At 38.2% G+C, this 16,445-nt stretch overlaps 1 protein-coding gene across 1 annotated transcript; it reads left to right on the forward strand.

The window, feature by feature from the left end:
* The first annotated feature begins 704 nt into the window (after nucleotides 1-704).
* LOC133866144 (pentatricopeptide repeat-containing protein At4g33170) lies at nucleotides 705-15,962 on the forward strand. Its single transcript, XM_062302696.1, has 7 exons — nucleotides 705-901; nucleotides 1,663-2,544; nucleotides 3,490-3,940; nucleotides 4,072-4,142; nucleotides 5,263-5,387; nucleotides 5,893-6,184; nucleotides 12,837-15,962. Exons 2-7 carry the CDS (start codon nucleotides 1,756-1,758, stop codon nucleotides 15,945-15,947), a joined length of 4,839 nt encoding a protein of 1,612 aa, XP_062158680.1. The 5' UTR covers nucleotides 705-901; nucleotides 1,663-1,755; the 3' UTR covers nucleotides 15,948-15,962.
* The last annotated feature ends 483 nt before the right edge of the window (nucleotides 15,963-16,445 follow it).

Below are 16,445 nucleotides of genomic sequence, written 5' to 3' on the forward strand. Positions count from 1 at the left end.
TTTTTAACTAAAAGTGACCCATGTTATCATTTTATTGGTGCTGACATGGACACTAATTTTACATTTTTTTCACACTAATTTTATTAATGTGGACACTAATGTCCATATCAAAATACAGTTATCAACCTATATTTGTTTACATGGTTTAAAATACAAATTATTCCATGTAGTCAAATTTTTGTCAAAATATTTGACGGATTCTGTTAGTGTGTTACGTTGGTGCCAATAAAATGATGACACGTGTCACTGTTAATAATATATATAAAATTAGAAGGTTAAAAAAATTAAAAAATTAGTTTCTTTAAATTTTTTTTGGTTTAAAAAAATTATTAATTATTAATTATAGTTTTTAAGAGAATAATTGTAGAATCTGATGAGTCACTTTAGCAGATTATTTTAAAAATGGCTGAAAGGACATTTTATTTTATTTTTTTATATTTTTCCCATAAAAAATTGTGCACATGTGTCTCATACCTTCCAAACACTACCTACGTTATGTGTGACCAATTATTTGATTTAATAAAATCCATCTGCGGAATCAGAGGGTCAATACTCAATAGGCCATGTAAACAAATACAGATCGATAACTTGAAAATAAAAATAAAAAATAAAAAAATATAATAGAGAGAGAGAGAGAGAGAGACGTCAAATCGACTGGGGAGGGTTGGGTGTCTTCTTTTTATTATATTTTTGTGGTGGTGATGGTATTAGCTAGAGAGGGTTTCAAACAACGGAGAGAGAGAGAGAGAGAGAGAGAGAGAGAGAGAGGGGGCCTGTGAAAGCCGAGATTGAACTGGAAGAGTATCTGTAGCTCGAAACCCTAAAAAAGTCGTATCTTCTTTTGTTTTACTCTCATCTCATCCAATCTTCCCGATGGATCCCTTCGATTTGATACGCAAAGGTATATGATAGTTATTGGTATTTGTTAGATCTTTGCACTGCCTTTGCCTCCTTTAATTTAAATCTGCAACCACAGTTGCTTCTTTAAAGGTTTTCTTTCCCATAATTTTCTGTTCGTTTTGATTTGATTGAGACTTCTTGGAGTCAATTTGTTTGGATAATGGGAGGTTTCATTTTTTTATTTTACGACGCTTGATTTTGTGGTAAATTATTGATCTTTAGGTGTTGCGGTTAGGGGTTTACTTAAATGGAGTCATTTGTAATATTTGTATGAGAATTTTGTGCTATGTTGTCTCTGTTGTTTGTTTTGAATTTTTGTAAATTTTATCTACTCAAGAATTATGGGTTTTAATAATTTCTATGTGCAACTTTGTCCCATTAATGAGATTTGGTTCAGTACTTTCTAAAGTACTTCAATTACTTGGAAGTTTCTCAGTGAAACTAGTTAGATTTAGTTCAATTTTTATGGATACATACAGTGTATATATACTCTTTTATCTGCACCTTTCAGATGAGTTTTCCGTTTAATTTTTCTGTTTCTTACCAATTGAATTTATCCGAAAGCTGGGAAGTTAATTTTCTGAAAATGGTCAGATTTGATATTGGGTTCTGTTGAGATTTAGCAGTCTGTGTTTTTTGAGGTATGGTAGTTGAGTTCATTTGTAGCAAGCTCTGGACTTTATTCATGTCGAGGTGTGTTGTAATAAAAATTTCTTCTTCAATATGGCTATTTAGTAATTCACGGGTGGGACTTTTTTGCAGGCTTTGGCTGAAGCTTACTGAAAGTTGAGTCATTCCCTCGTTCAGAGTCTTTCTATGCATGTATATTGTTTTTCGTTTCCATTTGAGTGAATAATGAGCTTATCCAAGAAAGGAACCCAAACCAAGGATGCAAAGCTCAGCAACCTAAACAAGGTAACAACTTTGAATCCAAATGCAGCAGAGTTTGTTCCCTTTTCCCTCAGATCTCCATCATCTGGAAGCACCAGCACTGCAGATGCGGTAGCAAGGCTTGCCACTTCTGGGACTTCGGGAAAAGCGGTGCTAGATAGAACAGAGTCATCTGTCTCAAACAATTCCGATGAAGAGGCCCACCAATACTGGTGTCGCCAGCTCCCTGATGATATTACTCCTGACTTTAATATCATGGGAGAAGACGAATCTCAAGCTATTGGGAGCCTCTCTTTGGTGGGTTTGTCCTTACATGATGATAGTGAAGCGTCAAGGTTTCCTGCTGTTACGGGCAGTGGATACTCTTTAAATGAGCAGCAAGAATTATCTCCACACAACATTAATGGTAATAGCTTTGCTGGAAAGTTGAGATTTTCTGCTTCATCTTATGGGGACGATTTGTCTTCGGCTAGTCTACTGCATATGTCAGCTAAACCATGGGACAATCAAATTGTCAACAGTAATCAGCTTGTTAGCCCTGGTAGGGAGGGACCTCCTTATGATGGAAACTCTAGGCATGGATTTATGAGCAATATGTTGGGTGAGCGTGCAATGGTGGAGGATAACGATATGAACCCTATTGAGTTTCTGGCTTCTCAGTTCCCTGGTTTTGCTGCTGAAAGCCTTGCGGAAGTTTACTTTGCCAATGGGTGTGACTTAAACATGACTATAGAGATGCTCACTCAGTTAGAGGTATTCTCAACTATTTACAATTAAGTAACCTGCTGCAAAATTGAGGCAGCTTTTGTCTCTTGTTTTGTGATGGTATAGTGAATCACCATTTCTGACTATATGACCTTTATAGATTGTTCAAAGTTTCCTGAGTACCTTGGAGGCACTTTACACTTCTAATGATATTACGATTACTTATAAAAGAAAAATAGATTATTCAAAGTTGTGGCCACAAGAATGAATTCGATCAACACATTTCTGAAAATTGCTAACTGAATATTACGACAAATTTAATAATATTTTTCTTTAATTATGGTATTTTTTATGGGGCAAAAGGTGAGGTCAATGGTTCAAGACCCACTTTAACTATCCATAAAGAATAATTGTTTTAATGGATAACGGCTATGTTCTACTTCAACCTGCCTAACCATCAAAGGTTTACTTTTTTTTTTTTTTTTAAATATTTTCTTGCAAGTTTAAATATATTCAAAATAAGGTATTGTCCTTCATTGGATAGAATTATCTCTAATGCACTGAATAATTCTAAAGGGTAAGATGCTAACCATGGAAAGCAATACCTCTGATGCCTCTTTTGGCAGGGAAGAGCTGGCTCCCCATAGAGTTCTGAGCTGATTCAACGCTACCATAGTCTTGTGTATAGCCTCCAGTTCCTTGGTCAATGGCCTGGTACAGGGGGGGAGTTAGTGATTCTCTGGGTGTCATCCTCTTCTTACTTTATAGTGCTGTTTTCCATTTGTATCTTTTCAAAGTTTGTCTATTTTTTTGCTTCATGATTTTAATGGGGCAGTGGTGTATGGTTTTGAAGAGTCAACTTGTTTTTCATGTATCCTGATTGATTCTGCAGAATTTATTGGTTGTTTTATCACTTTCATTGCCACCAATGTCATCTTTTTATTTTTTTTTATTTTTTTGGGAATCATGGTGGATCTTTGTTTTTAATTGTAGCTTCAAGTTGATGGTGATTTTAGTCAAAATATGAACTCAAAGAATTTGTCAGCCCCCAATCTTAGTGCAATGGACTTCCCTGCACTTACTGTTCCGGGTAGTCCGAATGGTCCTCCAAAATATGCTGGAGATGATCTCCAACAAAGTGGCAATCCTTTTCGAGCTTCTGACAAGGACAACATGCTTTTGTTCAAATCCGGATCTTCCATCCCATCTAGGGGTGCTATAGATTTTGCTTCAGCTGTCCGGAAATTGGCATCTCAGGATTCTGGTATATGGAAGTACGACAAAAATGGTTCTACTGATTCCACTATTGGCTCAAGTAGAAGTTCTCATGTTTTGGCTAGTGCTTACAATAGTGGACATGGGAGAGGCATCTATGGTGACAGGTTGCAAACGCGTGTTTCTGCTCGAGCAGCTCCTGTTTGGCTTGAAACTGGAGATGCTGTTGGTAATATACTTTTTTCAATTTATCAAAAAAAAAAAACTTTGTTCAACAAAATTACTTGCTTTATATGTCTTCAATTGTGGGACGAATGCCTTCTGTGTTAATAATGGCTTTAACATTTGTTGACATGACAGCTAATATTTATTCTGAGCTGCGAGAGGAAGCTCGAGACCATGCACGCCTGCGTAATGCGTACTTTGAGCAGGTATGCCTTGAAAATTTGACGAACTATCTATTACTGTAGAAAAATACAATCTCTTTTTTCTTCCCCCTATCTGACTTTTTTAATAGAAAAATCTCTCTTTGCTATCTAAGAATAAATCTTGGCAGCCATGGAGTTATGAGGTATGATTTCTAATTTCGACTCACTTTAGTAGATTGATTTTTGAAAACAAACCTGACCTGTGTGCACCTCCCTCTCTCTCTACCTCCACTTCTCTTTTCACCCTTTCTCCCTTCCTCTCAGTGGTATTCAAGCGTAATTTCACTTTCATTATTTTGGCTGTGTCAATTGACAAATAAAGCTGTAGCGCTGATTCCTAGGTGAAGATAAAAAAAATTAAAAATAGGGGAAACTACAGTTTGCCCACCTGTAGTATGGAATGAGTTTGATTTGCCAACTTATGGTTAAGAAAGTTGCACTTTATCCATGTGAGATCTGAGCCATTAGTAATTCTAAAATTCTGTCCTAAAATATCATGGTGGAACTAGCAGGTACCAACTTTACAGGTGGGTAAACTGCTACTTTTCTAAACCATAGGTGGGTAAAGTGCTATTTATGAACCACAGGTTGGTGCGTGTTGCTTTTCTAAACCATAGGTGATATGATGTCACTATTTCAAGAAGCACGTGATTGACTTGTGCATAGATTAATGGCATAATTTTACAGACGCTAACTGAGTGAACCTTTGTTGGGTAAATTGTTCACTTTTTAAGCCACAGATTTGGTACAACAAATTTGCTTCATCGCACAGGTCAGCAAAATGTTAATTTACCCTGAAAAAGTAACATATTAATAGTCAAGAAAACGACTATGATGGTACATTGCAGGCATGCCACCTACAAGATTGATCAATTAGAAACATATGAGCATGTATTTGGCCAAGTGGTCGTGGTAGACATGTTCTTAATATGGTTGCAGTGTGCTACTGCAGTGGGCATCTCCTATTGAGCCAATTGTGTAGAAAAGTTAAATCAAGTTTGAAGGCAGAATTCTGGCCGAGTTATTCTATGTAATCCTTATGATTAATTTTCTGCTTAGTGTGCCATTGATACCACATTTATCTGCTGCACATTGTCCTTGATGGTGTATTATTTAAAATCAGGCACGGCAAGCTTACCTAATAGGCAATAAGGCTCTGGCAAAGGAACTGAGTGCTAAAGGGCAAGTGTACAACATGCAAATGAAGGCAGCCCATGGAAAAGCTCAAGAATCTATTTATCGTCAGAGGTTTGTGGTCCCCCCTGCTGCTCGTGCTCAGCCATGACTGATGTCCATGAGTTAGTTAAATGATTGATTGGACTATGTTTACGATCTTTTCTTTAATACACTTCTCCATCTTTGAAGGGGTTGATTAGATGCTTGGCTGCTTGCTGATTGACGTCTCTTCATGTTATTACTTTCATGAATGATTAACTTGCAAATCTAAATGTTAGAATTATTCTTTTTTCCATCTCCATCTCTGCTCTCTCTCATGTTGAGGTTGCTACTCTTTAAGCATAGCAACTTTTGGGTGTTTGTGTTGCTGCTGGTTCCAGAAAAGAAGATTGCAGTTGATTTACTGCTACTTCATGGCATGAGTATAATGACAGTAGTCCTATCTTGTTATTCTGAGCCTGAGTTTGATAACGGACTGCCAATTGTGACATCTTCCACATTCACTGCAAGAACCTTCACTATCAGGGTCTATAACTGGTTTGTCTGCTACTTACTGTGTTTTAAACCATTTTTCTAGGAATCCAGTTCCTCTAGAGATGCAAGGCAATGGAAGAGGACAGGAGCGGATGATAGACTTGCATGGGCTGCATGTTAGTGAAGCCATTCATGTTTTGAAGCAGCAGCTGAGCGTGATGAGGAGCACTGCCAGGGCAGCAGAGCAGCGCCTACAGGTTTATATCTGCGTCGGAACAGGCCATCACACCAGAGGTTCCCGCACTCCGGCTAGACTTCCTATTGCTGTACAACGTTATTTGCTTGAAGAAGAGGCCCTTGACTACACCGAGCCACAGCCAGGGCTGCTTCGAGTTGTGATATATTGATCGGAGGAGATGACAGTATGAGGTATAGGACTTTTTTGACGCTGCAAAAACCCATCAAGTCATAGTCATAATAGTCATTCTTGTATCTGTATATGGGAGGAAATGGAGAAAAAGTAGTTCAACTTTCAAAAAGAACAAAAAAAAGAAAAAAGAAAAAAAAGAAAGAGGGAAAGCAGTGTAAAATGAAGAAAAAGATGGAGATGTTAGTGGGAAAGAGAAAAGTGAAAAATGAAACATAAGTGTAAGATTTAGGTTTAACCGGTTGACAGCGGCATCAGATGTTGGTAGGCATCAGGGATTCCACATCAGCCGATCTGCTGCGACATTTTTCGTTGTTGTACCTTAAATTGTATTTCTTTCAAATTCCTTTTTTAATTCCGAGTTATAACTGATAGAATCCAATTGAATCAGTGCACAAATTCACTTGCCAATTATTTTTGACATCTTAAACAGAGAGTACAAGTAAAATAGACTCCACAATTCAACAAACATGTCATGGGGAATCGGATAATCTGCAAGTTAGCGTACTAAACATTCTGCTAGGAATCGGTTTTTCCCCAAAATGAAAGGGCATATGTACTGATGAAGACGTCACAGATTCATGGGTAGAGGTTTCCAACTTTCCATGAAGAGAAGACTATTTTTCGCAAGACTAGTTGCTTAGGAAAAACTAGGATGTCATGTTATGCAAATATAAAAAGGGTTAAGAACTGCTTAGATGCTTATGGAATCAAGCAAGTATCATGAGCCCAAAAAATTTGTCAAGTCATCTCGGCAAAACGTAATAAGGTATTCTAAATGTTTATAGATCAGGCGACGCCTAGATGTGAACTAAGGAAAAAGGATTTGCAGTCCCCCCCGCCTTACAACTCGACCATGTCACCAAAATCATACAAAAAATATATGAAAATTAAGATTTAACGATTCTTTTTCATTCAATATTCACTAATATAATTTTTCATTGAACTGAAACCTAGACGCAAAGATTTACAACATTTTCATTTGAGAGAACAAAACCACCATATGCTTTTCAAGCAAGTATCAAGAGTCATCTCCCTCACTTAAAAAGATTAGAAATAAAATAAAGAAAGAATTAGGGGTGGTTGTCGAATCACCCTCGGCCACTCCTAGAGGTGGCAGAGCCACTCCCAAGCATTGTTTGGGGGCGGCTCGGCCACCCTCGAATCACATAGAGGTGTTCGAGCCACCCCAACTATGCTGTTTAATGCATATTTTATTAATGGTACATATAAATGCATTTATATCAAGTTTTATCATAATGAATGAGTCATTATTTGTTTATATGTTGATGGCTTGCTTATCTTTGAAACTAGCATTGAGGTTGCACATGATACTAAAAGATTTCTTGCATCTAATTTTGACATGAAAGACATGAGTGAAACTAAGCTCATCTTAAGCATTAAAGTTTTTAGAGATAACAATTGCATTACTCTATTTCAATCACATTATGTTGAAAAGATACATAAAATATTTGAGCACTTTGATTATTAACCAATGTCTATACCATATGATTCAAAGATACACTCGGTTAAGAATCATGGTGATAGTGTTTCACAAGTGAAATATGTTCAAATCATTGGTAGTTTGATGTTTTTGACAAACTGTACATGTCCTAATATTGCATATGTTGTCGGTAGATTGAGTATATATACTCATAATCCTAGTGTTGAGCATTGGGATGGTGTCTCTAGATTATTGAGATACTTAAATGGCACAATTACTTGGTTTGCCATATTGTGGTTATCCTGCTGTATTAGAAGGATATTGTGATGCTAACTAGATTTTTTATTTAGATGAGTTAAAGCCTACTAGTAGCTATGTGTTTCCTCTAGCTGGAGGAGCTACCATTTGGAAGTATTCAAAATAGACTTGCATAGAAAGGTCCACTATGGAGGTTGAGTTGGTTACCTTGGAAAAGGATATAACTGAAGCTAAATGGCTAAGAAGCTTACTAATTGATTTTTCGTTATATGCTAACTTAATTCCACCTGTGTGTGTTCATTGTGATTTCCAGGCTGCCATAACTTGAGCCAAGAGTAAGATCTAATGGGAAAAGATGACATGTCCGATTAAGGCACAATATTGTGAGGTAGCTTATTGAGAATGATGTAATATCCATGAACTTTTTAAGGTTAGAAAGGAACTTGGCAGATCCTTTGACCAAGCCACTAGCAAGAAGGTTGGTGAGTGATGGGATTGATACCCAAATTATGACATTGTGATAGATATCCAACCTCTGTGATAGGAAATCCCATAAATGAGGTTAAATCAGAAATGAAGTCACAAGTGATCACTGTTAGCTACTGTCATTCTATATTTATTCACTATCTTAAATGAGAAGATTATTGATGAGTCTATCCCTATGGTGTGAGACAGTATAAGATACAAAATGGTTAATGATGAATCTAAAAAACAATGGATCCATAGTCTCTACATGTTAGGATGTGGTGTACTCTGCACACACTTTTGATGGATGCCACCTATGTGAGTGTGGAGGTGGTGCCGCCTCCTATGAAACTATGGTAGGTCTCTAGAACACCCATGAAATCCAAGAGGCGCATGGCCTGTATAGGCGCCAACCAGCCATAGAACACCCAAACTTGGAGAAAGCTATGTGGGTGATAAGTTTGGTCAACTTGTGGATTTAGTTAAATGAGTTTAACTCTACCATGATTTCTTAAGTTCCTACTTATTTATCCTAGATGCGATTAAAACCTTCGGGTACCACATCAATGCATGTTTTCAATCTCCTTCTGTTCTAGTGTTTGTAACATGTGAGAGATTGTTGGAGTGTGTTCCAAACACTTATTCGATTGTCCTTTATTTTATTCAATCCATTTATTGTCTTGGAACTAGTCCCAATATTTTGATTTATTATTTCTCTTGGAACTAACCTTGGTTAGTTGACACCTGCCATTGGGACACTAAAATTCTTTTGACCTTTTCCACACTAGTCTTTTATACTCGCACGTATTATAGCCGTTTGCGATTGGACCTCTTTGTGGCTGTTGGATGTTAGTGAAAAGTTAAATTGACTTCTAGTATGAACAAGTGTGTGTGTGCACAAAGTGTTAACAAAATAATAACAATGCGGAATTTAAACAACACAAGAATTTTGTTAAAGAAGTGGAAACTCAATATGAGAAAAATCACTCCGGGGCAGCCAAACCCAAGATATCCACTATTTAGAAGACAAGACTAGTTACAAAGTAGTAGCACTCACATACCCCTGATGCAGTGCACTATAATGTGTAGCCTAACACGAACGCTTCCTAACCCGGTCTCCTACCTGAATGGGTCTTCAATGGAATCCTTTACCTTAGGGCTAACCCCTAAGATAGACTTCAGATCAGCGCAGCAACAGCACACACAGCAACGGCTTCAGAGAGACTAACTCAGCTCAATAACCTTACAATATAACTCTCTAAGCACTAAGGAATTCAATACCGAATTCTTGCTATTCTCAAGCCTAAGGACCTCTACTTATAGGCTGCAGGTTCAATTGAGCGTCTGGCTTGATAAAACCTAGGCGCCGTCCGGATGGTAGTCATAGGACGTCCAGACGGACAACTGTGCGATTGGTTTTCCAAAATTTCGCTGAAATTCTTTCCTGATTTGAGCCGCGTCCGGATGGTGGTGCCCTATCGTTCGGACGGTCGCACTTCCGCTGCAAGCAATTTCCATATCAAGGCTTCGTGCGTCTGGACCAAGGGAATGACCGTCCGGACAGTTGATCAGATGCACACAATTTCCATATCTGGTGCTCGCGCGTCCGGACCAAGAGGACTGACGTCCGGACGTCTGAATTTTGAATGCGATACTTGCCTTATGAATGAGCTCGTCCGGATGGGATTCCACATCGCTCGAATGGTTGCAGCGTACTTCCCATATCTGTGTTTTGGAAAGAAATCTCGTAGCTGGTTGAACACTGAGTGTCGTCCAGGTGTGCTGCTGAAAAGTCCGGACGGATGCAAGATGGAGTAGTTCGAAGCTTCTCGACACAGAGGAAGGTCTGGACGGTTGGGCGTCCTGACAGTATGTCACGTTGTCCGGACGGCTGGCAGGGAACCGGATTTTTCTGACTTGTAGATTGTGCAAAATCTTCTGGAAGCACTCTGAATAGCGGAATCACTGTTTAAAAACATCATTACAAGAAGTGATTTTGTCCAACAGAATGTGGCCAATTACAAACTACCAGTTAGCTTATTTTGTAAGCTAACACTCTCTTCTATAAATCCCATTGGAGAAGATATCACTTTCTACTATTCTTCTTCCTTCTATTGCTCAAATAATTCTGAGAAATATCTCATAAGGGAAATGAGACTTGTTCTATTAGTTTCGTTCTTGGAAGTGCGTCCTTAACAGAAGTAGACACTATAGTATAATTTTGGGAGGTTGTATGTCAAGCGATCCTATTGGACCGAGTTAAATACTTCGAGAGGCACAAATCAACTTTTAAAGACAATACCCTTAAATGATTCTATAGCATTGTGAGATATTTCCACACTCCACTTTTCATCTCTTATATTTTATTTATCTTATTGTTAATTTTCAGAATAAGTATAATTTTGTTTCAACAATAATTTTTGCACTATCCAAATAATTTCCCTGCAATCTTAAAAGTATATTACAATTGATACACAAATTCCTGTTGCCACTAAAGGTCTTTAGATGCTACAAAAATTGAACATCTTGAACATTTAAATGTTGGCAACAAAATGTTCTTGCTGTTTTAGATTTCACAAAAATCTCTAGTGCTCTAACCAAGCTTAGGCCTGATGAAGAATCAGAAGAACAGTCCGAAGAATTAACAAATTGGGAGATGGCTAACAAACTATATGTCAATATTATTTTAAATGCTTTATCTAATGAATTATTTGATGTCTATCGCAACTTTACTATTGCTAAACTTATATGATGAATTAGTTAGTAGATATGTGATTGAGAATGAGGGCACTAAAAAAATTGCGGCTAGCGATTTCTTACGCTTTCAAATGACCGATGAGAAAGGCATTACTTCTCAAATTCATGAGTTTCATAATATAGTGGCTGAATTGGCCAAAGAGGGTGATGGTCTATTTGAAAGCTTTGTGACCTAATGTCTTGTTGAAAAATGAGTGGACTCTTGGGAACGAATACAAACTCCATTTCAAGCAAAAGAAGATTTTCATGAGTTTTCAACGAACCATAGTTCACATTGAAATAGAAGAAAGAAGTAGTTTGGAGAAGGTCAACAAAGGTAGGGTCGTTGTTTCCAAAGTTAATATAGTGGAAGAGAGACCTAGTAGGCCTCCACAACACTACAAGAAATTTGACCATAAGCCCAAAGGAAAATCTTGGAATTATAATAGGCAGAAAAACAACTCCCCCATTTCTCAAATCAAAAAAAAAAAGGAAAATTGTTTTGTTTGTGGAAAAGCAAGTCATTATGCGGCTGTGTATAGGCAAAGGACTACGCACAATAACAATGGATCAACATCAAAGAACAAGGCAAATGTGACAGAAGTAGATGACATCATTGCAGCGGTGGTATCTGAAGCTTACATGGTCACGGATGTGAAATGATGGGTGGTAGATTCTGCAGCTACTTGGCACATTTGTGGAAATAAGGAAGACCTATCCTTCTACACAAATGGAGGAAAGTACCGAGCGGGTGGTTGTTGGGGACAATAGGTCCGTACCAGTGGTTGGCAAAGGGAAATCTCTCCTAAAGCTATCTTATGGTAAAACCCTTTCACTCTCTAATGTCCTACATGTTCCTCACTTTAGGCACAATTTGATTCCGGTACACCTGCTTGGTAATGCCGGACTTCAAGTTTTATTTGATAGTGGTATTGTTATCTTCACTAAGCATGATGTCTTTGTTAGTACAGGATATGAAGATCAAGGTCTCTTTGTACTAAACACCATTAATGAAAATTCACTATCTTCTTGTGCTTACTTGGTTGATTCTATTAATATTTGACATGGTAGGCCTGGACATATAAATCTAGACTATATCAAGAAAATGAAAGAAACCAGAATCATTAATTTACTAGGTGAAACCAAAATGGATAAATATGAAATATGTGCCAAGATTAAAATCATTGAGAAGTCATGTGAATTCATTAGAAGAGAAACCGAACTTGTTGGTTTAATACATAGTGATTTGGGTGATTTAAAGCACACAATGACTAAAGGTGGTAAAATATTTTATGTGATATTTGTTGATGACCATTCTAGATTCACTAAACCTTACTTGCTATGAACCAAAGATGAAGCCTTGGAATGTTCATAAAGTACAAAATCGAAATTGAGAATCAAAACAATCAAAGGATTAAAAGACCAAGAACCGATAGAGGTGGTGAATATGTGATACTTTTTTTTTTTTTTTTTTTTTTATTACATTTTTAATCCGCATTTTCTTTAAAATGTACTCTGAACTTTTTACGAGTTATTTTAAAATTGCATTTTTTTTTTCACATTTTTAATCTCCAATTTCTTTAAAATGCACTCCAAACTTTTGTATGAGTTATTTTAAAACAGTTTTTTATTTTATTTATTTTTTATTTATTTTTATTTTTATTTTTTGACCTTTACAATCGGAAAGGTCGTCACTATAGTCTATAATTACTAGTAGCCTTGGAACAGCCACTGGGATTTTGAAGTGCGGAGGGAATTGGGATGCAGGCAATGCAACCAGGAAATGCGCTTGCAAGCCAACGTGAGAGCCACTTCGTCTTCCATTCCCCCCTCTGCCAAAACCCCATATCCACGCACTCTCCTCCGCTTCCGCTTCTCCTCTCTCTCCAACCTAATCTCGCACCCTCCTCATTTTTCATCATCCTCACCATCTTCTTCTTTCTCTTCTCAATGGATCTCCATCCTCCGTGCCGCCATTTCCAAAACCGACTTGCTGCTCGGCAAGTCTGCGCATGCTCGTATGGTAACCTCCGGCCAAAACCCAGAACGTTTTTTGACCAACAATCTAATTACCATGTATTCCAAGTGTGGGTCACTCGCATATGCACGTCGGCTGTTCGATAACACCCGTGATAGAGACCTCGTTACCTGGAACTCCATTATATCCGCCTATGCACAATCCGCGGACTTTGATGATGTTGAGAATTTTCAAGAGGGCTTTCGCCTATTTCGCCTGCTTCGTGGGTCTGTTCTTTTAACCAGTCGACTCACTTTGGCTCCAGTTTTAAAGCTGTGTTCGCTCTCTGGATGTGTATGGGCTTTGGAGGCTGTTCATGGATACGCCGTTAAGATTGGGTTGGACTGGGATGTGTTTGTATCTGGAGCTCTTGTGAATGTATACTCTAAATTTGGGGGGATTAGAGAGGCCCGTGTTTTGTTTGATGGCATGCCAGAGAGGGATGTTGTTTTGTGGAATGTAATGCTCAAGGCTTATGTGGAAATGGGTCTTTATAAAGAAGCACTTCGTCTCTTCTATGCTTTTCATGAGAGTGGGTTGCGTCCTGATGACATCAGTGTCCGTTGTCTTCTTAATGGGATTAACAATGTTGGTTCTGGTGAAGGCAACAGGCTCGCTGAGCAGGTTAAAGCCTATGCGACAAAATTGTTTTTGAATCATGATAACTCAGAGATATTTATGTGGAACAAGACATTGTCTGAGTATCTCCAAGCTGGTGAAAATTGGCGATCTGTGGAGTGTTTTATAAATATTATTAGATCAAAAGTAGAATATGATAGTGTGACATTTGTTGTCATTCTCACTGCAATTGCAGGAACCAATGATCTGGAGTTGGGGCAACAGGTTCACGCTGTTGCTGCGAAGTTGGGTTTAGATTCAGTTGTTTCTGTTGCAAATAGTCTTATAAACATGTACTCAAAGGCCGGTTCTCTTCATTTTTCAAGAGAAGTGTTCAATTACATGAAAGAAATGGATTTAATTTCATGGAACTCGATGATATCAAGTTGTGCGCAGAGTAGTTTAGAAGAGGAATCAGTGAACCTATATACAAATTTATTACGTGAGGGCCTAAGACCAGATCAATTTACAATAGCAAGTGTGTTAAGGGCTTGCTCCTCACTTAAAGAGGGCTTATGTCTCTGTAAGCAGATTCATGTTCGTGCAATAAAAACTGGAATCGTTGCTGACAGTTTTGTTTCAACGGCCCTTATTGATGTATATTCTAGGAGTGGAAATATGAAAGAGGCTGAGTTTCTTTTTGAAAAGAAAGGAGAATTTGATTTGGCATCTTGGAATGCAATGATGTTTGGCTACATAATGAGTAATGACAGTCAGAAAGCATTGAAACTCTTGAGTCTGATGCATGAAAGTGGAGAGAGGGCAGATGAGATTACTTTGGCAGCTGCAGCTAAAGCCTCTGGTTGCCTGGTGGGGATAGAACGAGGGAAGCAAATTCATGCTTATGTAATAAAAACCAGGATTGACCTAGATTTATGTGTCAGCAGTGGTATTCTAGACATGTATATAAAATGTGGAGACATGAAATCAGCGTACATGGTTTTCACCCAAATCCCTGCACCTGACGACGTTGCATGGACAACTATGATCTCAGGATGTGTGGAAAATGGAGATGAGGACTGTGCTCTTTCTATATATCATCAGATGAGACTCTCAGGGGTCCAGCCTGATGAATATACGTTTGCCACCCTTGTCAAAGCCAGCTCTTGTTTGACAGCATTGGAACAAGGTAAACAAATTCATGCAAATTTGATCAAGTTGGATTATGGGTCGGATCCTTTTGTTGGGACATCACTTATCGACATGTATGCCAAGTGTGGGAACATAGGAGACGCATATCTTTTATTCCAAAGGACGAACACGAGGAACATTGCATTGTGGAATGCCATGTTGGTTGGTTTAGCTCAGCATGGAAATGCCAAGGAAGCCCTCAACCTTTTCAAAGCTATGGAATCTAATGGTATTGAGCCTGATAAAGTTACCTTTATCGGAGTACTTTCTGCTTTTAGCCATTCTGGTCTAGTTTCTGAAGCTTACAAGTATTTTGATTCAATGACCAAAAAGTACGGTGTAAAGCCTGAGATTGAGCATTACTCCTGTCTAGTTGATGCCCTTGGCCGTGCAGGTCGTGTTCAAGAGGCAGAAAAGCTGATAGTATCAATGCCCTTTGAAGCTTCTGCTTCAATGTATAGAGCCCTGCTTGGTGCTTGTAGGGTTCAAGGGGACACAGAAACCGGAAAACGGATCACGGCACAGCTCTTGGCACTGGAGCCATCTGATTCAGCAGCTTATGTTCTTTTATCCAATATCTATGCTGCTGCCAACCAATGGGATGACGTAACTGATGCTAGAAAAATGATGGAGAGAAAAAAAGTAAAAAAGGATCCAGGGTTCAGTTGGATAGATGTGAAGAACAAGGTGCATTTGTTTGTGGTGGATGATAAAGCTCATCCACAAATTGATTTGATATATGATAAGGTGGAGGATTTGATAAACAGGATCAGAGAAAAAGGATATGTCCCTGATACGGACTTTGTGCTGCTTGATGTTGAAGAAGAGGATAAAGAGCATGCTCTTTATCACCATAGCGAGAAGCTAGCTATAGCTTATGGACTCATAAGCACTCCTCCATCCTCTACCATTCGGGTAATTAAGAACCTTAGAGTTTGTGGGGATTGCCATACTGCAATCAAATATATCTCAAAGGTTTCTCAAAGAGAAATTGTGTTGAGAGATGCAAATCGATTCCATCTTTTCAGGGAAGGAATCTGCTCTTGTGGTGATTACTGGTGACACAAAATTGATCTTATTGTTTTTTTTTTTTTCCCTGTACTTCCAACTTCTGTAACAACCATAGATCCTATAGCACCTTCATCTGTTCTTTTTATGAGTTAAATGCAAAGAAGATACTTGCTGCAAATCTTCAATAATTAGAATAGTGCTGTATTTTGTTAATTTATGAGGGAAACTCTCTCTCTCTCTCTCTCTCTCAATGTCGCTCTGATTATTGTGTGGCCTCCGTTTTATAAGACCTTAAGTCAACAAAGGAGAATCAGAAACCAAAACAAAATAGGAGAAACAACGTGTTGGCGAAGAGAACTCAAAAACCAATTGAGAAAAGAAAAGACATCTAAGCCCCACATGTGTTGACTCGATGAATTCAAGTCGCTACTGACAAATCTCCACCTTAACTTGAATTTCATCAAGATTCCAATGTAAATCTCCCCGTGACGTCCCCTCCAAGATCCCTTAAGGTAATCACAAGCCACAAACTCCGATCAAGTCCAAGCA

Source organism: Alnus glutinosa, chromosome 4 (genome assembly GCF_958979055.1).
Source record: "Alnus glutinosa chromosome 4, dhAlnGlut1.1, whole genome shotgun sequence".
Classification (NCBI taxonomy): Eukaryota; Viridiplantae; Streptophyta; class Magnoliopsida; order Fagales; family Betulaceae; genus Alnus; species Alnus glutinosa.